Source organism: Neopsephotus bourkii, unplaced genomic scaffold (genome assembly GCF_033783945.1).
Source record: "Neopsephotus bourkii isolate Nb327-2 ecotype Australia unplaced genomic scaffold, CSIRO-AGI_Nbou_v1 NB_53, whole genome shotgun sequence".
Taxonomy (NCBI): Eukaryota; Metazoa; Chordata; class Aves; order Psittaciformes; family Psittacidae; genus Neopsephotus; species Neopsephotus bourkii.
Genome location: NW_026900570.1, coordinates 13,479,448 through 13,504,796, shown reverse-complemented (window position 1 = coordinate 13,504,796; position 25,349 = coordinate 13,479,448). Strand labels below are relative to the sequence as shown.

The 25,349-nt window shown below is 43.7% G+C and overlaps 1 protein-coding gene across 1 annotated transcript; it reads left to right on the top strand.

Annotated features, from left to right (window-relative positions):
- Positions 1 to 2,489: 2,489 nt before the first annotated feature.
- MSRB2 (methionine sulfoxide reductase B2) lies at positions 2,490 to 11,553 on the top strand. The gene is made up of 5 exons (XM_061351679.1): positions 2,490 to 2,605; positions 3,992 to 4,098; positions 5,055 to 5,131; positions 8,812 to 8,959; positions 10,505 to 11,553. The coding sequence occupies exons 1-5, from the start codon at positions 2,509 to 2,511 to the stop codon at positions 10,610 to 10,612; spliced, it is 537 nt and encodes a 178-aa protein (XP_061207663.1). The 5' UTR covers positions 2,490 to 2,508; the 3' UTR covers positions 10,613 to 11,553.
- Positions 11,554 to 25,349: the final 13,796 nt, after the last annotated feature.

Genomic DNA, 25,349 nt, shown 5'->3' with positions numbered 1-25,349 from the left:
AGGGTTCATTTGATTTCTGCTCCTCACTGTTTCCTGGCTGACTGCTCAGTATCTGCCAGCGTAGGCATTATGTGATGCTCTGCTTGTCCCCAGAGCTGTCAGTCAGCACAGAGCCTGGGCTGGGAAATGGTTGGAGCCCGAATAAATATTAGCAGGGTAGCCTGGACCGTGACCGCTCCCCTCCTCTTCTCGCCTTCACACACCAACACACATGATGCTGCTGCTGCTGCCTCGGCACAAAGTAATGCTACAAGAGGAACTGGGGAGCTTCTTCCCCATCTACACACCTCTAATATGACACTGTGCTTTTGATGAGTGACCCTTCCCTGGATGTAGCTTGTGCCTGTGCTGGATAGAGCCAGGTGATGTTTTTAACAACAAACCCGCTGAATTACTATTCAGGGAGAATCTACTTGGAAATTTACATAATGTAGCTAGGGGAGACTTTTGAACTGCTTCCCCTCGTGCATGAGGGAAGGAAAAAGGAGGAAAATTAAGTAACAGCCTAATTGGCTTTTATAACAGTCTATGGGGAGAGATGCAGGACAGTTCTCTGCCTAGCTACGAGGCTTGATATGTGCTGTAACCAGGGGAAGCGACATTAGAGGCATGACAGGACAATGATTTGGTTTTTCAGCAGTGAAGATGTGAAAAATGAAATACATCCAGCCAGGGGTTGTCTTCTGCTTGAGGAAGACCTGTCACACAGGTTCAGAGGACTGCAGGTCAGGCTTCTGCTGGAGGGAAGAATGGAGGACCCGCTCTCCTGGTGCACCACCTCCAATGTGGATCACAGCTGCTGGCGTGAACAGGATCTGCCTCTTCCACCACTGTGCTCATTTTAATTGAGGAGTTCCTTGCAGTAAACTGGGTAACAGAGAGGACCACCAGCCTAATGCCTCCTGCTCCTTCTGCGCCTGCTGCTCCCTTGCACACAGTCCAGGCACCAGCCCCCCCTTCAGAGCCCAAAGAAGATGGCACAGCAGCAGACCTGAGTTCAGCTCCCACTGCCTCGAAACCACTGCATTTTGGGATACAGCAGTAACAGGGAGCTACAAGGAAGATATTGATGGGTCATTTTTCATTGGATTTTGTCTTCAAAAAAGCGCCCGTTAAATCAATGTCAATTACATTAAAACATGCAAGTTTCAGGACTAATCACTTTCTCTCACCCGCCTTCATTTCCCAGATACTTCAGGGAGAACTCCATTGATTACCTGCCCTCCTCAGCAGCAACCACTGCCTGAGATCAAGGCCAGGAGGAACAGGAGGGAAATGCCAACTCTTCCACAGCTGAACCAGAGACAGTGACAGGGAGCACTGGGAGTGATGCCACCCCCTGCCAGCACTTTCCAGGCCTAAGCCATTTGCCAGAACTGGGGAGTGTCAGATTGGGTCTGTCCTCAAAACAGGCTCCCTGAAATGTTCCAATTCCCTCCTAAACCATGGCTAAATGAATGACAGAAGCCCTGAGCTCAGACAAAGCCGTCTCCTCCCTGCCCAGCAGCACTGCTCTCCTACCACTTTGAACCATGGTCCTGAGGACTCACAGGCACCATCCCATCCCCAGGGTTTTTATCAAGGTACTCTTCACTCCACCGTGCCTATTTATATAGGACAAAGCCATTAATCAGCTGTGTGTCCCACTCTCCCCTGCCACTGCAGGCAGCGAATGCAATCACCTACAGACTTTGCTGCTATCTGTCTTCTGGTGCATGAGGATTTGATTACAGCCATGGTACTGATTGTATGCTGTGCTGGATGTCCTCAGCTGCCATTGAACTCAGTGTCTTAGGCATGAGGATGGTTCAGTAAGGGTGTGTATACACAGGACTGATCACACAACGCTATCTTTTTGCTTTGATTTTACAATTAGGCTAGAAAAATTAGACTAAAAAGAAAGTAATTTTGTTTTAAACACCATTTGTTATTCAGTGCAACCAAAACAGCTCCTTCCACACCATTCAGTGATGACCTAATTCCAAATCAGAAATGGAGCTATCAGGGAATAAAACTCAGACAACAGCATTAAGGCTTAACCTGGAAAACTGTGTTGTATTTAGGTCTACCTTTTAAGGCCAGAAGCCCAAGCTAAACCACGTGTCCTATTACAGCTATATTTATAGACCAAGCCAAAGCAGCTGTGACTGCAAATCAAACCACGTTCTCAATCAATACAACTAAGAGCAACGCCTACAAGATGCATTTTAAGAGCACTTTCGCGTGGAAACACCAGGCTTGTTCTCCTTAAAAACAACTGAAAACAGCTGCAAGCAAATACCTCGACATGATAATGCTGCATTTTAAGCCGAGCTCTTAAAGAAGCGATCGAAACCTTTAGCTGCAAATGCTGCATTGGTGTTTAAAGGGGTGCTTTACTCATAAGGGGCAATTATTCAGGTTGAACGTATGGATCAGACATAGAACGCCGTGGGGCGGGACCGGGAGAGAGACGCCGGACGCGGCCAGCCGCGTCCGGTGTCTCTCTCCCGGTCCCGCCCCATCGCTATGGCGTCTCCAGTGCTCCGGAGGATGCTCGGGAGCTGCCGCCTCTTCTTCCTCCTCCATAGAGGAAGCTCCAGCAGCAGCACCCGCGGTGGCACAGGTATCCTCTGCCCGGACCATAGGGAGATGGGGGGGAAAGGGCAGCAGCTGCACTGCGATGGGAGGGTATCCCCGACCCTGGTGTCCTCTAGCTGCTCGGAAAGGGCTATATCAGCCTGTTGTAGGTATTTCTCTTGAACTGGCAGGCTAAATTATAGGTGTTTATAGTTAAACTGTGATTGCAAGTTTTATTTGGCCCCCCCCCCCGTATCACCTCTGCATTGCCAAAGGTAAGCATTTATCACTCGGGCTGATTTCTTTCCAAGGAATCTATGCTGATGAGCAGTAAGTGTGGAGGTCGTTCCCTACCTCACACTTTTGATTAGGAAGGAATGAAACACTTCTATTCATTGTTTTTCAGACAATATTCTTTTTAGTCCCACACCACCATAAACGTTCTGCATGGTGTGTACAGACTCACACATTGTTCAGCCTGGAGAAGAGAAGGTTGTGTGGAGACCTCATAGCAGCCTTTCAGTATCTGAAGGGGACCTACAAGGATGCCAGAGAGAGAGTCTTCATCAGGGACTAGTGACAGGACATGGGGTAATAGGTTTAAACTTAAACAGAGGAAGTTTAGATTGAATATAAGGAAGAAGTTCTTTACTGTAAGGTTGATGAGGCACTCAAATGGGTTGTCCAAAGAAGCTGTGAATGCTCCATCCCTGGAAGCATTCAAGGCCAGGCTGAACAGAACCTTGGGCAACCTAGGCTAGGGTGAGGTGTCCCTGCCCATGGCAGGGAGCTTGGAACTAGATGATCTTATGGTACTTTCTAACCGTAAACCTTCTATGATTATATGATTCACAGGAGGTATTGCTGGAGGTTTTGCACCATTATGGGATTATGTTCTCCATTTGTGTCCCTCAGAACTATGGCCCTACTGCTTTTGGGTTGTAGGTGTTTCTTTCTTTCAGTGCTTCTTATCACCACTTCACAGAGGGCTGTGGAAGTTGCTAGCCTTTGACAGCCCGTCAATGAGCATTAGTTGCAGTGTTCAAGGGTTTCCAAGAAGCAAACTGCCAAAGCTTTCAGTGATACCCAGGGAGGAGGAAGGCGCACCAGCATACCAGCAGTTGTCCTAAGCCAGTGCAGAGGGCTGCACTGGCCAGGTGGATGGTATCTTGGGTGGTAGGTGCCCACTTCCAATCAGAGCTGCCTTGGGTGGTGTATTGGAGCTGCTCTCCCTATGTTGCACACAGAATGGAAATCAGATGCAAAGTCCTGCTCTCACCCCTGCTCTTATATCTCTGAACTGCCTTCCTGTGCTCTGTCTGTACCCATGGAAACTTCGGGAGACTTGAGGTGATGATGGAAAGCATGAACAGAGTCTAAGCTGAAGTGGTTTTAAAATTATTGTGAATTGTCTTTCTGTATGTAACTGAAGGCTCAGGCTCTCTGACTAAACAAGCTGAAGCAACTGCTGCTGCAGACTGGAAAAAGAAATTGACTCCAGAGCAATTCTATGTTACAAGACAAAAAGGAACTGAACCGGTAAGCAAAAGCATTGATGCTGTCCAAGGTTAAGCCAACTCCTCTGCCTACTGGTCAGAGAAAAACCTGCTGCAGGGAGCTGTCACAACTCAGTTGCTTCCTCTGCCTTCCTGTGGGTGGAAGGTAGACTCAGCGTACTGAATTGGGTGGATTCTCTTCTGATCCAGACTGGTTTGAGGATAAAAAAAAAATTCTACATTCTTTTCATATTTTGGTGGGTTTTTTCCTCTGGGATACTGTACTGCCAGCTCAGCCGTCTCTGTGGCAGTAATGGAGACCTCTCCAAAGGGGAGGGAGATCACACTTTGGTCCTATAGTCCCCTTTTTTAGACCATATGTAGATTAGCCATAGAAATCTTATACATAGCACTCCATTCAGGAGCTGGGTTATCCCTCGAGTGCCAGGTCAGCACCCACCTTGTCCCCATGCCTTGCTTCTTGCTGTGATGGAGGCCAAGTAGAACTGTGGGTGTCCCCAGCCCAAAGCCAGGGCTTCTGCATGCATGGAGCATGTACCATGAGATTAAACCATGTGAGCTGTGCCAAAATCCTTATCTATAAGGATCCCAGTTCCAGACCATTCAGGGAGAAGACAGTCCCTTTGCAGAGACACTTTGAAGTCATGGCACTCCACAGCAGAGCCCTGGTCTTTGGGATGCTGCTCATTTCACAAGTTCCTCAGAGGTCGTGACTCCAGCCCTGGTACCTGGATGATTTATGCATCTGACTGCTCTCGAAGTTTCTGGGGGCAGGGGGTAGTCTTCACTGTTAATCCAAAGGCATCCTGCCCTTCATATCTTTAGGTTGCTAATGTTTGTTCTTCAAAGCCCCCCTGTGAAGCCTTCTTTTTATAGTTTTTCTCCTGTTTTGAATCTGATTCCTACATGCTTCTTCCAGATGGTGAGCTTTAAAGACCTACATTATTAACTTCCCTTTTTTTCTTCCTTTTTTTAAAGCCATTTAGTGGGATCTATCTGAATAACACAGAATCAGGAATATACTGCTGCGTGTGCTGCAATGCCCCACTGTTCAGGTAACACCCTTTAGATTTCACAGCATCCTTAAAATGTCCAAACTATGACAGGAGGAGAAGTATCTTTTCATGAGAGGAATGGGAAGCTTAGGTCAGAATAACAGTCCTTTGGTGCCAGAGTGCTATGTACAGGATTTCCAGGATACCTGTGGTGATACAGGTACAAGATAGGCCCTTTTCTCAAGCATATGAGGTCTCCAGTGGGCAGCAGGCAATAGCTGGTACTTTAAGGTCTGCCTTTGTATACTGCCACACACACTGTCCTTCTTGATTGATTATAATTCTCTCTTTAAGAGGTCCCTAAGCCACAAGCTGCCACAAAATACATGTATTTTATGTGTGAGTATCACTGTATGTTTGCTCTGTTCTCATGCTCTTCCATGGCTGTCTTCTGCCACTTACGCTGCTAGGCTAGACAGACTTTTGGTCTGCTTTAGTCTAGATGTTGTTACGTTCTTACTGCTGGGTCCCCCGTACTGGATCTGAGATCTTCTCTTTACCTCCACCCCCTTCTTGCTCCCTAAATTAAATTCCACTATTTTTGCATTTTTGGTTACGTTTGCTTCTTAAAATCTGTCTGTAAATGACTCTGCTGTTAAGCTCTGTGCTCTTTGCAATACTGTGTATTTTGCAACTTCATTAAAGTCTAAGTAAAAGGAAATAGAATGCCTCAAGAGTAGGATATTCAGAAGGTGTTCTGTTCTCTGTAACTGAAACAGAAAAGACAGTTCCTCATATTTTTGATCTAGAAAATAGCCTTTATTTATCCCCAGCTGAGAGTTCAATGGAATATGGCTGATATGCCCATTTTTATGAAGACTTTAAAGGATGCGTCACAGATCAGAACTTCAATGGGAAGCTGAGGAACAAGAGATCTGGACAGTAAGAAAGGGGGGGAAAGGTAATGGCTGTATTAAAAATAAACCTCAACTCAGCAATTAAATGGTAAAATTGAAGGCTGATAATTGTGAACTGTTAGTTATCCTTTGGCCAAGTCCAGAAAGCTATTGTTATGCAAATGAACATTTGCTTAAATGTATCTTTTTCTGTAGAGGTTCGATAATAAACACTTTTAAGTACATTTACTTCAGAACCTACAACACATTGCAGAATATTCTGAAGACAAATACAAAATCTAAAAATACCTCTGAAAAATTCAGGTAAATGAGAGAAATTTTAAATTATTAAGCTGTGCAAGAGTTCCTTCAGTTCCCTCAAATGTTCCTTCAGTTTAGGCTTCCTTCATATTAGACAATAGATACTGACAGGCCAACATGAAGAGATGAGCACTGGAGGGAATTGCTGCTGCTGCTAAACTAATAACAAAACAACAATATCGCCAAACAGTCATGCTGCTTTATGCAGAATCCACTCTCAGAGAATATAGGCACTTCTGTTTAAAGCATAAAATAATGCTGAGCCTTGCATAGTGATACAGAGAAATTAAACTTCCCACAAACTTACAGAAAAATAAATAATAAAAAAAAAAGAAAATTGAAAATTACTAAATGTGCAAAACAGTCTGAAAATATATTTTCCATGAGTGCATTATGTTGTGGAGGACACTAAATATGAGTGGGAAATGGTATTTGATAAGAGATTCATTTATTATGTTTATTTCCTAATGCATTTAAAAATGCTCTTTTCCAAATATATCAGATTAGCTACAGGTAAACATGAAGCAGTTCCTCCTTTCTTTCAAAGTATACATGTGTGTGTATGCATTTATACCAGAATTTATTACCTTCTGCTACCAAATACTCATTTGAAAGAGTTGGAAATACATGGAGCAAACCCCGAACCTTTATAGATAGCAAATTGCGGTGCTTTAATGAAAACTCAGACCTTCAGCGAACCATAAACCTACAGCTGAGATTCATACAGCAAAAAGCACTTTTTAGAATTATCTGGATTCCATCCAGGATGACTAAAATAGGGATCAAAGTAAATGACATGTGCTGGGGGAATGGTGTGTCGAAGGGTAATCTAATGCATATGTTTAGGGAAAGTCCGTTTATCTATAAATTAAGTGGTGAAATACTTCAAAGGACAAATATGATCTCGAACAGCAATATTTTGGGGAACTAAAATGTTTCTATTAGGGAATCTAAGTGATATTACTGTTAGTAAAACCACACAGAGACCATTTCTGTTGAGAGCTAGTTTAACATTTCACAAGATTGATCCTTTAGCAGTGGAAACATCTACAATAAACTGAAGCATTGTGAGTGGCATGAAAGGGACAGAATCAGTCAGGGTCAGATGCAAAACCCACATAGCGCTGAAGACCTTCCTTGGCCCTACAGGGTTTCAGAGAGGATCCTTGTACCTGTATATGAATAAGCAGAAGGGTCCCTGTGTCAGAAAAGTTGATTGAAATACTTTGCAAATAAGAAAGAACCAGTGCAGGTACATGCCCAGGAAACTCAGGAGCCATGTACAGGCATTTGTGTTCCCCCAGCTTATTCTTTGGGACTCTGGCTAGCAGGCAAAGTGTTGGTGTGGTTTTATAGCAAGGAGAGGCAGGGAGCCTTTTTTGGCTAGAACAAAATAGGCCTGGAGCCCTAAACACCGTCTCACACAAACACAGTCTGCAAACTGCGTTTTCTCCAGTGCCTCTTGCTTCTGTGCTGTGTGTGTCCTATTTCTCCCCAGTTTTAAGGAAGGGAGGCGATAGAAGAGCATTTCTCATGGGTCTTTATGGAGTCATGTAAAGGCCTGAGCAACAGCCCCCCCAGAAAATTAGCCTTCTGTTCTGTCTTTGCAAATTCTGCTTTATTTCCACAGTTGCATTGCTCAAAGACAGCCTTGTACAGTTAATTATAAAACACATGCTCAAGCATGCCCTGTTCTTTGGGTTGGATTTCTTTAAGCTTTTTTCCCAGCTTGTTTGTCTTTTCTTTTTAAAAGGCAGTGCAAGTAAGATTTTTCTCCACTGTGTTAACATCCCACCAAAATATACATGGTCTGTACTAGGTATTTTGCTTTAAATTCTGTGTTAACTAATGGACTCGCCTCCATCACAGAAAAGCAGCTGCTGGTGTTGGTGTCTCCATCCACCACTAGATGCCAGTAAGAGCATTGGGTTTGTGAAATGGGATAAACCATGGAAAATGGGGAGGAAACGGTCATGTGGGGTCTCCAGACCACTTGCCCCGGGAGTATGTGAGTCTGTTTTCATTTCTCACTCTAACTCACACTAGGTCCCTCCTCGCTAGGAGAAAGTACTTATTGCTGGCAAAGCTTGCACAACTTTAAACAGGATGGGTTATCTCATTTCTGTATACTAGATCCCAAAAATATTTTCTGATCATATTTTTCCAACATACTCTAGGTTTTAATATGCAGCTAAACAGGGTTGGTAATCCTGGATGTTAACAGGAGGCACACACAAGTGCCTCAGTTGTTGGAAAAAGCTTTTTTCAAGCTTTATAGAATGTCAGTCTGTCAGTGAAACAGAGACAGTGAAGTAAAAGCCCATATTGTGGACTGATTGAGAATTCCCTTTGGACAAGAGTTTCCAGGACAGTTTGATGCCAGTGAGAAAATATATACTGTGCCAAATATTAATAGCAGTACAAGACAGGGATGAGGGAAAAAATCCAATGTTCTTATGAAAATCAGATTTTTTGGTAACATGTCTGTTATTTATTAAGAAGAAGATCTGATTTCCCCTGTAGCTCAGAAAAGAAGTTCAATTCTGGGACTGGATGGCCATCATTTTCTGAGGCTTATGGTACCTGTGGCAGAGATGAAAGCAATGCTAATATTATGAGACGACCAGATCACTCACTGGGATCAACTAGAACTGAAGTTGTCTGCAAACAGGTATGTTTATTTTGGAGGTGATATCCAAAGACCCACATCTTAACAGATACATATTTTTTTTTGTGCCCGTGAATAAATCTACCCAAATACAGTAGTGAGAATTACTATTAGTAATAGTGATTATCACTGCAACTGTTCAAACACATGAGTAGTTTGAAGTATCAAGTATAGGCAGTTGGTTTGGATTGAAGAAATGATGTGACTAGGGAGAGCGGTTGTTTAAGTATAGCCAAGGGCTGGAGTTTAGACAGAAAACATATTCAGATGACCACAGGTGAACTGCAGGACGGAATAACACACGGTGGAAGGGACTGTGAGATTTAGCCCATTTTGCTCCATCACAGGGCAGTTCTTTGTAATTCAGTCCTCCTAAATGTTTGCTGAAGCTGTTCTTAAAATACGCAATGGTGGAGACACCACAGCCATTGAAACTTACTGCTGTTTGCCCTGCACAGCAGTGGTCGTGCCCTACATCTTCACAGCTATCTTGTATGGTTTCTCTTATTCCACAGAAGCCACCCTTCTATTTTGAGTAGCTATTTTGACTCTCTGAATCATTTATTTTCAAGACTAGAAAGGCCTGGTTCTTTTTATGCAGTGTTTTTTAGTGTTAGTCATCTTGTTGATGTATTTTGCACTCCTCCCAATTGATCCTTTTCCTTCTTGAGTACAGTGCAGACCTGGACATAGCACTGCAGGTGTGCCTAGCCTGCATCAGAGGCTGTGTAGGTGTGTTATAGATAGTGTTCCTGATCTTACACCTTTACCTTTCCACAGCCCATGACCCATATTTCTTTTAGGACTTGCTGTAATACTCAGGTTGTCTTCCAAAGAACTGCCATGCATGACCATTTATTTCCAACCCTAAACCTGTGCTATTTATTACTTTTGTTAGGGTATAAAAGTATGCAATTGAGTTGAATGAATTGCATCTTAGGCTTTTGGGTTTGGGGTTTTTTTTTTTGCTTGTTTTTCCAAACTGTTAATATTGCTAACACTGCCCTCCAGTGTGCTTGCAGGCCAGTCTAACAGGATTAGGTATTATCTGCAAATATAACAAGTATCTACTGCAGAGTTCATGTTTGCAGGAATATCCAGCAATCACCTTTCAAGAACCCCAGCTGAAGATAGCCTTTCAATTATGTAATGAGCCATTTATAGCTATTCTGAGGCCTATTTCTTTCCATTAGTAATTTTGGGGAGGAAATCCTAGCTGACCTGTGAGAAGTCCCTACAGTGACTGGCTCAATTAACTTGACATTTTCATTATATATTGAGGTGTCTGAATCCTCCCATTTATTTCCTATACTTTCTGTCATTAGTACCTTTCAGCTCCCTCTTCTGTGCTCTGCTTGTCTGGGGGCAGATATTCGCCCACTGACAAGAGGTGATTACTCCAGGATGTATTTCTGATCTCTCCCCAAGACACCCCCCCCCCCCAACATAACTCAACAGTGAATTCATCATACAAGTTTCTTAATTCAAGTTCATACCAAGTCGATCCATAATTGCAGTGGTAATAATGGTACATAATTTCTGTTGCAGTGTGAAGCTCATCTAGGCCATGTATTTGATGATGGTCCCCCACCTTCTGGGCAGAGGTTTTGTATCAACAGTGTTTCCTTAAACTTCAGACCAGACTCTGGTCAATGAGAAGTGGATCTCTGTGGCTTATAGAACATCCTTTTACTGCTTACACAACAGGCTTGTGAAAAACTCATGCTTTTAATATAGAACTCAAATTTTTATGCCACTGCAGCTTTGCTTTCCAGCTGAGTGTTGATAAAATATATATTTTCGTATTAAACCTTTCGTAGTCTCTTTTTTTCATAATTAGTGTGAGGTAAACATTGATCTGTTTAGTGTATTTTTTTAAATTAAAAATATCTATGCAATAGTTCACATTCATAATTATTGATATGAACTGCACTGAGGCTGTTGAAATGAAGTACTCTCCCTGAACCTGACTTTGCTGATGCTGAACAGTAGTTGTGGCACCCAGGAATACAGATGTACAAAAGCCAAAGCTTTTACTTCTGTAAAATCATCATATCCTTCTAAAGGGAAGAAAAAGATAACATGAATCTCCAAACAAGTTTTGAGGTGGGTTTTTTTTTCCCTGATGTGAGAGGTCTTTAACCAAGCCAAGTGACTTTTTCGTGCACACATAAAAGCAGAAGGAGGGCCTAATTAAAACTATTCCAGGCAACAGAACCAGTGAGGACACAGAGTCTTTCTTCTTTAAAATCAATGGCTTTGATTCTGTGTCCAATAGCTGAAGTCGGGTTTGCTCCAGGAACTTCCTCTTACAGAAATAATATGATAATAATGTAACAGTCTGTGTAATATATCCACACTTCTGTTATCACTTGTGTATTTCAGAATCCCAAAATAAAAATGAATGTGAAATTGACTGTATGGGGAGGGGGGCAGGAATCAGCATCAAAAAAACGTGTTCAGTAAAGTGATGCTTTTGTTGACAACATACCTTGTCTGTTCTTATTTGTGCAAGTTTGTAAATAATTCTGTATTCTCCCAAGCATTGTTACCATGGTTTGCTGTAACAGGAAAATAAATTGTATGTTTGTTATTGAGCTTTCCTGCTTTCAGGTTTTTTCCAGAGAAAATAATCTCTGAGTCAGAACATCAGCTTCACTAAACTGGCTGGATTTAAATGCTTCCCTGCTGAGAGTTACTAGGCAACATCTCATTTGGCTTTACCTATAACAGGCTGTTTCCATTCTCCCCACTTTGGTTGCCTCAGTAATAAAAAGGGTGTGTTCATTTACTAGCATAGTCTTAAAACCATTTAAATGTCTTCAGAAAATGGACCTCTATTCCACTGGATTTACCTTTGCTCCTTCTGTTTTGGAGCTCTGTAGCTTTTCATTCTCCTGTACTTTCTACAGGAGATCTCTAGAATTTCAGCTTCTAAAAACAGATGAGGGCAATGATCCCTACAGCCAACCTAAACCAGAACAGCAGCTACTGGTTTTATGTAGTGTCATAAATGGTGATGGTCACACTGTCATCAGAGGTGTCCGTTAATGGCACCCACATGCTGCCTGCTGTGCCTGCGCTGCACGATGCTCTGCTATGCAGAGATGCCCTTGCATCACCCATTGCTATCGCCTGCCTGTTCTGACCAGGATGTATGTGTCCAACCTGTTCAAGTCTCTGCACCCAAGAGTCTTCACAGGCTGTACAGAAATTACTGTTCTCACATGCTCTGAATTCACGTATCCCCCATATCCTGATGTACCTTCATTCACTGACAAAACAAGTATCCACACAGAGATGTGTGCAAACGACACTCAGTTTAGTACCTTGCATGTATGCGGTTGATGAAACCAGCCCTTAGTGAACTGGCAAGTTGCTGACAGAGGAAGCTTGCCTGAGCAGAGAACATATTTATGCCTTTAAATATCACTTTATGCAATTGGAGATGTTTGGTCTAAGCAGCAGCTAGTGCCTCTTCACTTCATACAGGAAGATGACCTGAGGAAATAGTCCTGTTAAGGTCCCCAGTTTGGATTGTGCGCTGTTAATTACAGATAATGTAATCATATGAACAGACTCATAACTTCAGGGATAGCGCCTGAAGTGCACTATACTGATATGTCATCAAGCAAACAGCATAAAGCACAACTCCACTGCCCCACAGAAACCAGGCACTGAGCTAAGCAACCTTGTTCTGCTTATTCAAAAGAAAATTGGGGAAAGAGGAGGGTTTGGCTTTCACCACATCTTAAAATCAGAGTAGTGGCACATCACCTTTCAGTGTGGTGATGTATCCCACAGTTTGGAGTACCTATACTGAGAAGTGTTTGAATATCCTGCCCCTTACACCTCACTGTAAATCTAAAAGTGTTTAGGTGTCTGTACATACCCATGTGTATATACCGGTAGAGGAACAGGGGAAATAATTTCCTTTGCAAGCATGGCCAGTAATCAATTTGGAATAAAAGCCAAAATCAACAGAATTTTTCTTCCCACTCCCAGCCCTCTCCATTTCAGGCAGCTTGCACCTCTTCCGTTAAAATACAGCCATACAGATGAATGATGTAGGACTCAGCAGAGGAAAAGGGAGGGGGTGGGTAGGTAAGGGAAGATTGTGTGAAGGAAAGGATATGACCTTCTTGAATTAGCTCTTGCGATGCCTTTTTTTCAACTGACTCTCACATTCTCTGCTGTATCAGACAGTGCCTGGAACTGTTTTCACAGCAATCTCGAGTACTGCGGTGAGGATAAGGCAGAGGTTTCTTAACAGATCCATCTTCTTATTACATTATCAGTTGTGGAAAATTACACGGATCAAATGGGTGACTCCTCAGTAGTTCTTTATAAAATGGCATCTTTGACAGCCTTGTTTTCTATTGTTTGTCTTACAGTGCAAGATGGGGGGGGAAGTGCCATGCTCGTTTGAGTTCAGGTTAATCATCTCTCGAGCTGAGCATTACTGTTCTTAGACTAGCAAGTAATTCTGAGGATGCACCAAGATCTGCATGTATAAAACTGCAGGCTGTCCGTGTCTTTGGTTTTATTCCCTCTACTGGCTTTTTATTCTCTATATATCTGTTTGAACTTCTATATTTCACTTGTAAGATACATCACAGCTTGGTCCCACCTTGTGTTTTGTCTCAGATATGCTGATGGTACTGGCCTGTGCTCTGCCAGTAATCTCTGCCTTTGTAAAATTAAGGTCAGGTTTTCTTCAAATATGTTTGTGCTTCATCTAGGGCTACCAAAACCAAAGAGGAGGTTCATCTAAGAATGTGCAAGGCCACTTAGTTACCCTGCCTCTTCCTGGCCTCCTCCCTGAAATGTGCATCTCTCAGTATGCACATAGAGCACATCTGGTGTACTCTGACAGTTAAACCAGCCTTAATGATGCCACTGTTACCTTGTGCTTCATGCCAGGGGAATCCCCATGACATTTCTCGTCATTTATTTGAGCTTGTCTCCCATGATGATTCATTTATGGACCCTAGTTTTACATCTACAAACACGAGTTGCTCACATTCATGCTTTCATCCTTGTGTGATGTAAACTGCTAGACATTCAGGACCTCTGACTGTAAGCTCTTTGGGGCAGGGAATTTCATTATCTTCTGTGGTACCAACCACACCAGGACAGACCCCAGCTAAAGGCCCAAAGTGTTACAAAGAATAATAAAGACCAATAATAATGGAAGACACTACTAAAGAGCATCATAGGCTAGAAGACTTTCCACATGTACCTGCACTGACTTTGTTCCACCATAGCGAATGTTTGAAAGAGCAGTTGCTTCTCTGAGCTGACTGTAGTCTGCCAGGCAGCTGCAGATTTATGTTCTACTGTTCACATCAGAGAAGTTTTTCAACATTGTTATTTCATGAATTAGTTTCAATTATGATACTTTTTTATCCCATTGTGGTTTTAAATAACCTTTTTAGAAATCTTATTTGAGGTTTCTACATAATTCTTAAGAGGCTTTAACATCTTAAGTTATTTAAAGACTTTCTTAGTTTTCACAGCATCTCTACAAGACAAGTAATTATTCTGGATTTTACTGAGGGAAGATTTGATGAAAAGAATTTAATTGACTTGCTCAAGACCACATATTAAATTTGCAGCCAAGCCAGAATTAGACTCTGCATGGCTCCTAACAATGTTCCTGTCTTCACACTCTGCCTTTTCTAAAACTCGTTTTGGTACCTGATTGTTTGGTAGGGGTGTGAATTATCGAAACAGAGGAGGTAAAATTAGCATATGCTTTTTCCAGCTATGGTATTAAAACCAAAGCTAAGTCAACTAGGGCAACTTTGGCACATAAAGAGCAATACTTGACCTCTTTCTCAGAGCAAAGCTGGTATGGGCTTGGTTGGGAATTAGGCCACAGTATTCTCCGGCTGTGTTGCATGTTGCCATGCAGCCTACAGTGAACTTATGTTCTTCACGTTCCAACACAGCTTCATGTAGAAGTGATGTAAGGCAGCTTGCTAACAGTAACTTCTTCTCCTGGAAGACAGTATGGCTTTTTTTGGGGAGCACAAAGAGAAGATAGGGAAGAAGGAGCAGGTTACTCTTACCTTACTAGCAGCTTCACGTTCCTTTCACCAGAAACTGTGATGCCCATTATTTTAGCCACACATCCACAAAACTGTAGTGATGCCCTTTTCTGTTGCACCATGTTGCAAATCATTTGGATTCTCTTGTAAGTCTGTTGACAACCTGATTCTGGTCAGGACAAGAGAAGAAGAGAGATGTTTCTCAGACCAGAAATAAGATTTTGCCAGCCCAGAACATCTCCAGTATAAGGTGGCTCAGGAGGCAGCCTGCATGAGAAGGAATTGAAAAAGTCTTTGTTTGGGTTTTGCTTTTTTCCTGGTTTTGAACAAGATGGTGAGGACTTGGCTAGTACTCCTAAGCATGTTTGTATTTTCTAGTGTTCAACCTCAGACCTACTGTGTAGAAGAAATGGGCACTGTCACTATAGGACTGAACTGCCTCCTATTGCATTCACTTAATGACTTTTCGCTCTTGGCAGTGAAATGCTTTAAACCATACTCCTGTGCCTGTCCAACCTCCTGCTATATACAAGTGATGAGCTGTGGTAACACTACCCTCACAGTGTGTGGTGTAATGCTCAGCACCCCATCAACCTCATGGATTTCACAGCTCTTTACACATAAATGATGCCTAACCCCAGCCCTTTGACGTAGTGGTGAGCCACATGTCACAGAATAGGAAGCTGAGGGACAGCTGTGGGAAGTGACTCGCCCACAGTCCCCTGGGGCAGGGGAATCTGATTACAGAAAAGGGTTCTCAAAAGCTCTCCAAGTGGGAGCTGCTGCCAAAATTCACAAAGGCAGAGTAGTTTAAAAGCAAAGCTCTTTATTGAAGAAGTGCCCAGATTTTTTCAAGACTAAAAGAATTTGTCTCAAGGCAGGTGTGTCCATGGGGACTGGTTTTAGCAGCGCTGAGGAATGTGTGTGGAAGGGATTGGCAGCTTGCCATGGGGCAGAAGAAAGAGAAATTCATGCCCATTATTGCACTCCCTTTTACTGTCTTCTCTTTTGTTGTTTTTCTGTTTTTTTTCTTTGCTCTGTGGTATCCTTTCCCGCTCCTCCTCAGAAATCCCTTTGTAATATCCCCCAGGCTCTAGCTTTATTTACTGCATTCTCACTCACCTTGTGCCTGAACTCTCCTAATTCCACATACGCAGGGCACTCTCTGTGCCAGAGAGATGATCAAACACACAGTCCTGTGCCCACATCTGTGTCAGAAGCTACCTGTACATGCTGGAGGTGGCTGTGAGGATCCGCCCTGCAGGGTCTGGAGGGGCTGGCAGAGCAGGCATCAGCTGTGCTCATCCAGCTCATCTCCTTTGTGTACATGGTTTGACATCATTTACAAAGTGACTTCCAGAAGAACCTATCAGGGACAGAGAAGCTACCACAGAAATCAGGAAAAAGGAAATAGAAAAGTCATCAGGACGCTCACGTAACCTGCTTGGTTCTGGAAACAAAGACTGTGATGCCCTGTCACATTTTGGACGTGGCAGGACAGGTGGGATGTAGAAATGTGGACCACAGACAGGTCATCTTTGCTCAGGTGTCATTTCTGGAAGATTGGAAGATGGATCCAGACATTTTGTGATAGGGGGAAGGAACAGGAAAGAATAGCAAAGTATTTCGCACAACTGTTAGAAGGAGGCAAAGGCAACACAAGGTGCTGGAAGAAGGTGCTGGAGTCGAAGATGGACAACGAGAATTTGTGTTTTCCTATGCAGAAGGAGTCAGCACCAAAGGATGGGGACACAGAAGCATGTAGGACTGAAAGCATGAAGAGGACAGTAGCAAAAGAGCTGACTGTGAACTCTCAGGGATGAGGGAGCTGAGATCAATCCTCCCTGGTGTGACAGTCTCTTGGGGACAGTTCTAACAGAGCCATGGGATGCCTATGCATTTCTTGGATTACTGAAGGAAAAAGCCCTGTGAAGGGCTAGGATCTGAGCAGAGGTAGAAGCAGGTGTTTATGTTTGGGAAGTTCAGGAGATTGACCTCACTGTTAATCAGAATACCAGGTGCAAAACGAACCCTCACACATTCACTGCCCTGGGAATGACCCTATTCCCAATCCAGAAAATGTTCCCTCCCTATTTCAGGCTTTCCATTACCTCTTAGTCCTGGGCCTCTCCCCAGTGCACTTGGGTATTCACGCTTGGGCCCATTATGAACAAAGGTCATTAAACCTTGTCATGTACACTATGTCTAGCTGGAGTTTCCTTAGGCCCCCAGAGAAGGAAAAAAAGGGCCTCCAAGACACTTCTCCTTGGCAATAGCCCCAATAGCCTCTGCCTCTGCACTTGGTCTGTAAGAAGAGCATTTTCCAAAACCGGATCACATGTAACTTTCTATGACCTTGTAGCCTTCTCTTTACTTTTATGAATGAATCTCTATTAAAAGCAGGGGGTAAATGTTTTTCCTTTGTCCCTCTTTCAGTTTACAAATTTGTCTTCTCCTATAGCCAGCTGTTAAAAGATTGGTTCTGCCCCTGCTTTCACCTTTCCTGTTTTATCAGCTGAGACATCAAACTGAGGGCCTGACCACTTGGTGTTAAAGATCCATGGCTCTTTTTGTAAGGCAGTGGCCTGGCCAACTCTAGACTCTAAATGCTGCCTTGTCTTACCATTTGAGTTAGCCTCTCACACCCTAAATTGCAAGGCGTCGTTGCCTTGAGCAATGAACAGATTCTCTGCCCTAATTCAGGGGTGACAGCAGTTAAGCAATAGGTGAAAGAAACTGTGTATTTCTGATGTATGAGCACTGCTGAGAGAACTTTTTTAGCTCTTGCAAATTGTTTGACATCCGCAGATGAAAAGGGCTGTAGAAATCCTTGCAGTGGCTTATTATTTTGGGCCTGTTGCTATTCTTATTTCTATCACCCCTGTGCCAATTACCTTTTCTGTAAGATTTCACCTTCTTACTCTACACCTGCCTCAAGAATAGGCAGAAACTGCAAATAAAAAAGAAAGCCTAAAACTGATGAACTGCTCCAAGAGACACAGTAAATCTCCTCCACTATGCCCATGCCAAGTCTTCACGTAAGCCCACTAAGCACCTCTCCACAGATAACTACAGTGAGCAGAGGTTTTCAGCTGTACCTGTAATGACTTCCCAGCCTGTGGAAAACACAGCAGTGGCTGTGTACAGTTTTGGGATCCTGCTCTGTGGAGGTATGGCATATGGTTGGGTGCTTTTGGAGAGGGATGGACTACTCAGAGTAGTAGTGTCACTACTAGTAGTAGAGCCACATTGCTGAGTGACTACTCAGAGCCACCTCAAAATACATTTTTAAAAAAAATATTTAATTTTCCAGAATAATTTGACAATTCTCCCCAAAACGCAGAGCACCTCAACTGGCTGCTCTGCAGTGACCTCTAGGGTACGTTTGCTTTCAACCCTGTTGCAACCTTAAGTCACCTACAAAAAACAGCTCCTCCGAAACAGATTACACGGTCCTGCTTTCTCTTCTAAGGCTGGCTTGTGCCATTGCCAGTCTCTTTTCCACACAATGCCTTAGGTAGGAAATGTATGGAGAAGAGAGCCTTGTTATCTCCAGTTTGCTGATGCATCAAAGGAAGTTGCAGATGCTCCACATGGATCTGATCCAATACCCTTTGAAGTCAATCAAAACCCTTCCCTTGACCTCTCATTCAATTTCCCTCTCTCAGTAGCTCCTTATGCAAATCATAGTCTATTTTGTCTGTCTCTCTAACAAAATCAACATGTTTCTCTCAAGCATATCCCTTTGTGGAACCCGGTGGAAAACCTTTCAAATTTCTTGGTGTTCTCTTCTTCTGAAGATGTGTGAATTGAAAGCAGATTAGCGCTATCCAAAGGGGGGGAAGAAGCAAACCCTGACCCTGCAAACCTGTGGAAGTACCGATTACTGACAGCTATTATCACTCTGATTGCAGCAGGAATGCTCACCTGGGTAACAGCCAGGAGGAACAGGCCTCAGATAGGGACCTGCTGAAAATCAGACACAATGCAAATGCATGCAGGGCACTTGACAGCAGAAGGTTGTCAGGAAGCCAAACTGGAAAGAGCTGGCTAAGCCTAAAATGAAATTGTCTGAATTTGCTAAAATAAACAAACAAATAAAATCATGACTAAAATGATGGATGGAAGTTTAGAGTACAGAAGTCCTAGAAAGCTCAGGACTAAACTGTTGAAAAATGAGACCAAAGTTCACAGTAGAGGCTAAAACTAAAAAATGGGCACCCCTACTTGCAATGACTGGGATGCAATCCTAACGCTTTGTGTCTTTTAAGATAATCCTTACGTATTCATGTGCCAACAGCCCCCCTACCTCCCCCCTTAACAATTAAAAATCTGGGATACGGATTAAAGCGATAGCAGGTGGCAATCTAATTGCTATCAATCCTACATCTGAACCTCTCATTTGTCACATAAACTCAACAACAGCTGGCTCTCAACCCTGGTTATCCTCACAGCCATTACAACAGGTTCAAAGAAGGTATGGGGATGCAGGGTCCTCTTCTGCATGCTGCCAAGGACCAAGGGGAGGAGAGGGGTGTACGGGCGCTGCGCTCTGCAGCAGTGAGATGAAGGCAGCAGCAGCTTAGCCCCTTTTTCATTCTCTTCACAGGAGCTATTCATGGAGGGGACTCAGCATTCATTATCTGGTACCCACTTCAGCCTTCACTCTGAGTCAAGGTGGGCTGAGGAACATCCACCATGGTGCTTCACAGCCAAAAACCCGCAAGCCACCAAGGCAGCAGCACAGCAAATGGGATGCACTGTTACGAACAAGAATAAACAAGAAAGCACTTTTCTGCCATTTTCAGAGCTGGTTTAGTCATACTGCAACGTTTCAGGCATTGCTGTGCATTGGCGAGCTTGGTTTTTGGAGGGGTTAGTTTAACCCGTATTGGTGCGCTGTGGAAAGGGACGGGGTGGCCGCGGCAGGTCGCAGCACCTGGTCAGCACCAGATGGGGGCTCACCAAACGGCCCGGCTGCTGCCCGACCGGCCTCCGGGGCAGGCTGGCGGACACACGGGTCCCCTTCGGGGGCCTAGGGCCGGTTCCTGTCAGTGCCGGCTCCTGTCAGTGCCGTTCCGCGCGGCGTCACAAGATGGCGGCAGAGCCCCGAGGCCGGGCCCTAACGGCTCACTCGACCGGCTGGCTTTTCCCGTGAGGAATCACCAAAACTGGTAGGAGCTGGGGAGCTGGCCTGCGAAAAGATGGGACAAATTGTGATGGTGTGGGTTTGGGGGACGTCTGTGCTCACGCTTACAGAAGCCTGGTCGATTTTGGCATCCAGGTACACCACAGCAACCAGATCTAACTGAAGATGTCTGATTGCAGGGTGTTGGACTAGGTGATCTTTAAAGGTCCCTTCCAATCCAAACTGTTCTATGATTCTGTAGTTTCCTTATGAACAAATCACACTTCAGCCTGGGCGTGTGAGGTGTAGGCACGAATTTGTCTGTGGTCTTGAGAGGTCTCTGTGGCATTGGCCTCTCAGGTTAAAAGGTGTAGGCCATCTGTGTTATCTGTGTCTTCTCTGATGGCAGTTTGGTGGGGGACAGTAACACTTGACTGAGAATTAGGCAATGCTTGGGTAGGGAGAAGAGGGATCAAGAGATGATGACATCCAGGAAATGTGGTGTCAAGGGCAGAGGAGAGTCTAGGGTAGGGGAGGGAGGGAACGAGGCACTTGCTCCATGGAACAGACTTCTGCAAGAAGGGAAGAGATTGGGGTCTCACCAGCTCTGAGAATTCAGTGGAGTGTGTTGTATAACCCATGGCTCAAGCTATCGTTTACATGACACTTCAAATCAATAGGGATATGTTCACCAGGTAAACTCTGTTTGCATTTGATAACGGGAAAGAACTGATGATTCTGTAACCAAAAGTACACCTTAAAATGTATTATTGTCCCTCAAGTGTTATTCCTAAACAACTGCAGGCCCCAATAATCCAAAATACAGGGAGAGAGCTTCTCTGCCCTGCAACAAAAGGACAATCTGGTGTGTGAGATACCAGGCAGAAGCCGTGGGAGTGCCAGAACTGAGCCGTGAAGACCTGTGGAGGATTTGTAGTGCATGCTGACATGGCATAAAGAGGGCACCACATTCACATGTGTTCCCCTAAGCCTTTGTGTGCCAGTGTGCAGGGCCAGCCCTAGCTGCCCAGCCCTGCAGCCGCAATTAAGGGATTCCCACTCGCCATGAACAGGTGCACCCCCACCCAAACAACAAGGCAGCAGACAAAAGGCTACAAATAAGGGCTAAATCCCTCTACTGCACATTGCAGTGGTGAGCAGGGACAGGTGGCCTATGGTGATTCAGGTTCAGTCCTCATGCTGGGAAACTGCGGCACTCATTTGGATGTGAACTATTATATGGCAACTCCTTGTGGGCTCTGTTGATGGGGAAGCCGATGGGTGCATGGATTAAATCAAACAGCCTGTAAGCTACCGGCAGTGGAATGGTTTCTACATATTTCTGACAGCTTGCAAATCAAGGCACAGATGAAGGAGAGGCTCCTTTCTCAAGGTACCCCTTCCCCACCAGTACCTTACATCATTCATTTGTTCACCTATAATTTATCATCAAGATCCTGTACATCAGAAGAACATGAGCGTGTGTGTGCAGTGGATTTACTTCATGTGCCTTTGGGACTGCTATGTCAGAAGAGGTCTTGAACATTTCAGTAACAAAACAGAAGCAATTCTCATTGGATGTGATCTTTGATATTTTCTCTATTTACTGCAATTTTTTTTGCTGTTTTAGATGTTTCTTGCCATGAGTGTTCTATCTGTAGATCTGGAGGAAGGTCTTAATACAGCTCAGGGATGTGGGCAGCTCAGGTAAACTTCCAATATTGCCATCTGCACTACATAATGCATCCAAACTTTCTGCCTTGGGTGCATGCAGCTCTGTTATCACAGATGGGAGTGCCCTTCAAGCTTCCATGTGGTTATCCTCACACCTGCAAATGAGTGAAAGGCTGGATTCTGCACTTAATAGATGCAGCTGAGCTATAAAACCCTGGATTCCTCTCAATCAACAAAACCACCCAAGCTGTTACACCCATCTTTTTTTACTTAACTATTAATTAACACCTTATACTTAGGGGTGTAGTTACTTTAACGTAGATTTATCCCTTTTGGGATGCTGTCAGGTAACCCACAGGAATAGCCTACAAGGAAGCTCCAGCTGAGCTTCCAGAAACATGGAGGACTCCTGTGGGTACTGTCTCATATCTGCAAGTCCCAAGAAATATATATGATACTATTAGTACTTAGCGTGATACTAAACTGTGTGTCATACTCCTGTGTGTAAGGAACTGAATCCCCTTCTAATTATGTGCAGCTTTTAACTGGCTAAAGTTAGAGGCAATGACAACTCACTTGTGAGTGACTTGCTAGAGGACATTGATTCCAGAGGCATGTGTTTACAAGCCAAAAAAAAAAAGAGCAAAGAAGAGGATCCTGGGAAGTATAAATCCATCAGCGTAACCATGATAATGAGAGTCAATTATTAATCAATTTGTAAGCACATAAGCGATAAGAAAGCAGTAGAACATACCAACATGGATTAATCAAGAACATATCACTTCAAATTAATTCTGTGTCCTTATTTGAAGGACTAACTAGCCAAGTGTGTAAAGAGATAGATGTGATATATCTCAACTTTGCTAGTATCAAAAGCCTTACTCTTCTTATAAACCAAACTGTGTGATGAGATCTAAATGAAATCAGGATTAGACTGAGTACATAATATTTGAATCATACTAAAGCACTCATCTGCTGTTCACTGTCAAAGTTGGATGTGCCAAGTGGGGTCTTGCAGGCATCTGTTTTGGCCCCAGCATTTTCAACAATAAATAGCCTGCTGGAAAAGAGAGTACTTAATTCAACTCCAGAGAGCGCTGGCTGGGAGAGGTTGATTTGGAGAACAAGATCAGGACTCACATTGATCTTCACAGATTGGAGAGCTTGCCTGAAATCAATAACCTGCACTGTAATAAAGACAAGTACAAAATGCAGTCTTGGGACAAAAGACAGATCAAATGTGTGGTTTGTGAAGTGAGGAATAGCTGATATGGCAGCAATAGTGCCGGAATGGATCAACTGGCTGTTGTGAACTATGCACTGGGTAAAGTGGGATAAAACCTATGCAGAAGAAAACAAATTAATTTGGGGATATATTAGCACCAGTGTCTTGGGTACAACTCTGAGGTAATTATTCTGCTCTACTTGGCACTTGTGAGGCTTAGCCTAAGCACAATGTCCAGTTTTGAACAGCACACTTGAAGAAAAGCTACAGGGAAATTAGCAGCAAACACAAAAAATGTTATATTTAAAAAGGACACGCTAAAGGGATATGGATTTTCTTCATCTCAGGAAGAACTCATTGAGAAGGAGGCATGAAAACAATCCTTACTGTGAGAAAGGTTCTCATAGAGTGGAATGAACAGTGTTCTCCCATGCCTATTTAAGGTGAGCTTAGGAGAAGATCTATCAGGCTAGGTAAAACAGTAGTTTCCATGTGTGGACAACTTCCAAAGAACATGCAGCATCTCCTTGTGTAGATGTTTTTCATGTCCCTGACTTGGTTAATAATTTGCCACAAAGATAAAAGCCTCAGGGCTAAATGGATGGAGAGATGTGGTTTTGCAATGCCTAAATTGTAGGTGCTGGGCACCCAGCCCCAAGGCTCCCGGTATGGTAAGAGGCGGGTGATCAACAAAGAACTATGAGTGAGCCAGCAGGCTCAGCAAGGAGGCAAAACATGTAAGATTTCTAACTCTGGGCTGGAGAAAAACCTAATGGCAGTTAGAAGTGGGGGTTGAGGGATCTCCACTGGAACAACTGAACAACTATGGCAGGTCAGCTCTTCCTAGTTAAAAATCAGAGGTAGTTTTCACATCGTATTACAGCCCAGACTATTCAACAAAACACCAACAATGTAGGGTGTGTCTGCAGGAGAGACTTTTGTGGGGTTACATGGTAGCTGAGTAATGATTCTTGAGGAATCTGGACCCCTCACATGCTTTTAAGCCTCTGGTTTTACCTGCATCTCTAAATCTTGCAACTTTTTCCAAGACAGGAATCGTTAATTTAAAACTCAGCTCTACTAAATAGTATCTAATAGTTTTAATACATCAACTTGCTGCTTTAGTTCTAAAAGCCATTAGACAAATTCATGAGAGAGAAATGCATCAAGAGCTTTTAGATACACAGAAGCTATCTCAAGTTCTTACCACTGGCACATGTGGATGAAGAAATTGGATGAACTTATGCCATGGCCCAGCATAGTAATCTCTTTGCTTTTACAGACTCAACTGAAAATTTTCAGTGACAGTTTTAGAACAAAAGAAGGACTCTTCTAACAACATCTGACACAGTCATGGAGGAGGGTGGACATCCCAACATGGAGAAGGCTTGAAAAATCATCAGGAGGAGGCTTAGGACTGTGAGGGACACAGCGGCAAGCAAGGAATGAAATCCAGCAATAGGAGGTCATATATTTGAGACACATCGTAAGAACATGTGCTGTGGAAGTCCTTGCCAGGTAGAGGAGGAAAAAGACCTTGGGGCAGTAGTTAATGACAAAGTGGTCATGAGCCACGGAAGGAACACAGCCATGAAAAAGGCAAATACAACCCATGAAGTACAACATGAGGAGTTTCGGCAGAAAGGCAAATACCGACGGCATTGTCCAAGGAAAGGCATTTTCCACAGGCATCTATCTCCTGGGTGACTATGTATATAAACCTAAGGGAAAATCCTGTGGAGATTGACACTTTTTGTGGGAGCCTGCACTCACAAGAGCAAACAGGCATAAACCAGGGAGGAGGAATCAAGGAAGGAGACAAAACAGAAGGAAACTCTAACACCCCCCCCCAAAAAAAAAAGAGCAATGAGTAGATAAAACCTATTTCTATTTAATCTAGAGCTGTATATATTTATGTAAGAGATGATGTAACGCGATTGCTTACTGAAATAATAAAGTGCCCTGTTATCCATTGGGATGGGCCTCTTAGTCATAGGAAGTTGTCCGGAGTAAAAACCATTCAAACCGAGTGGCAGTGCCTCCTGCCCGCTGATGCTAAGGAGCCTTGTGGCCCTTTTTAAGCTGTCCGGCGTGTGGGTAGAGCCTCATGAGCAGTCATCCGCTTTGCCTTGTTCCAGCCAGCCCTCCCGCGGTTACCGTGACCGTCTGGTGCGTGTTTTCAAGTGAGCGATGCTCTGGATCAGGACCTGCTCTAAAGGAACGATTCCCGCTCCCCATGAATGGTTTCATGCACTGGAAAGTAAGGGAATCCTTATCAAACGTGCTTTTCACACACTGCTCCCCTCCAGTGGC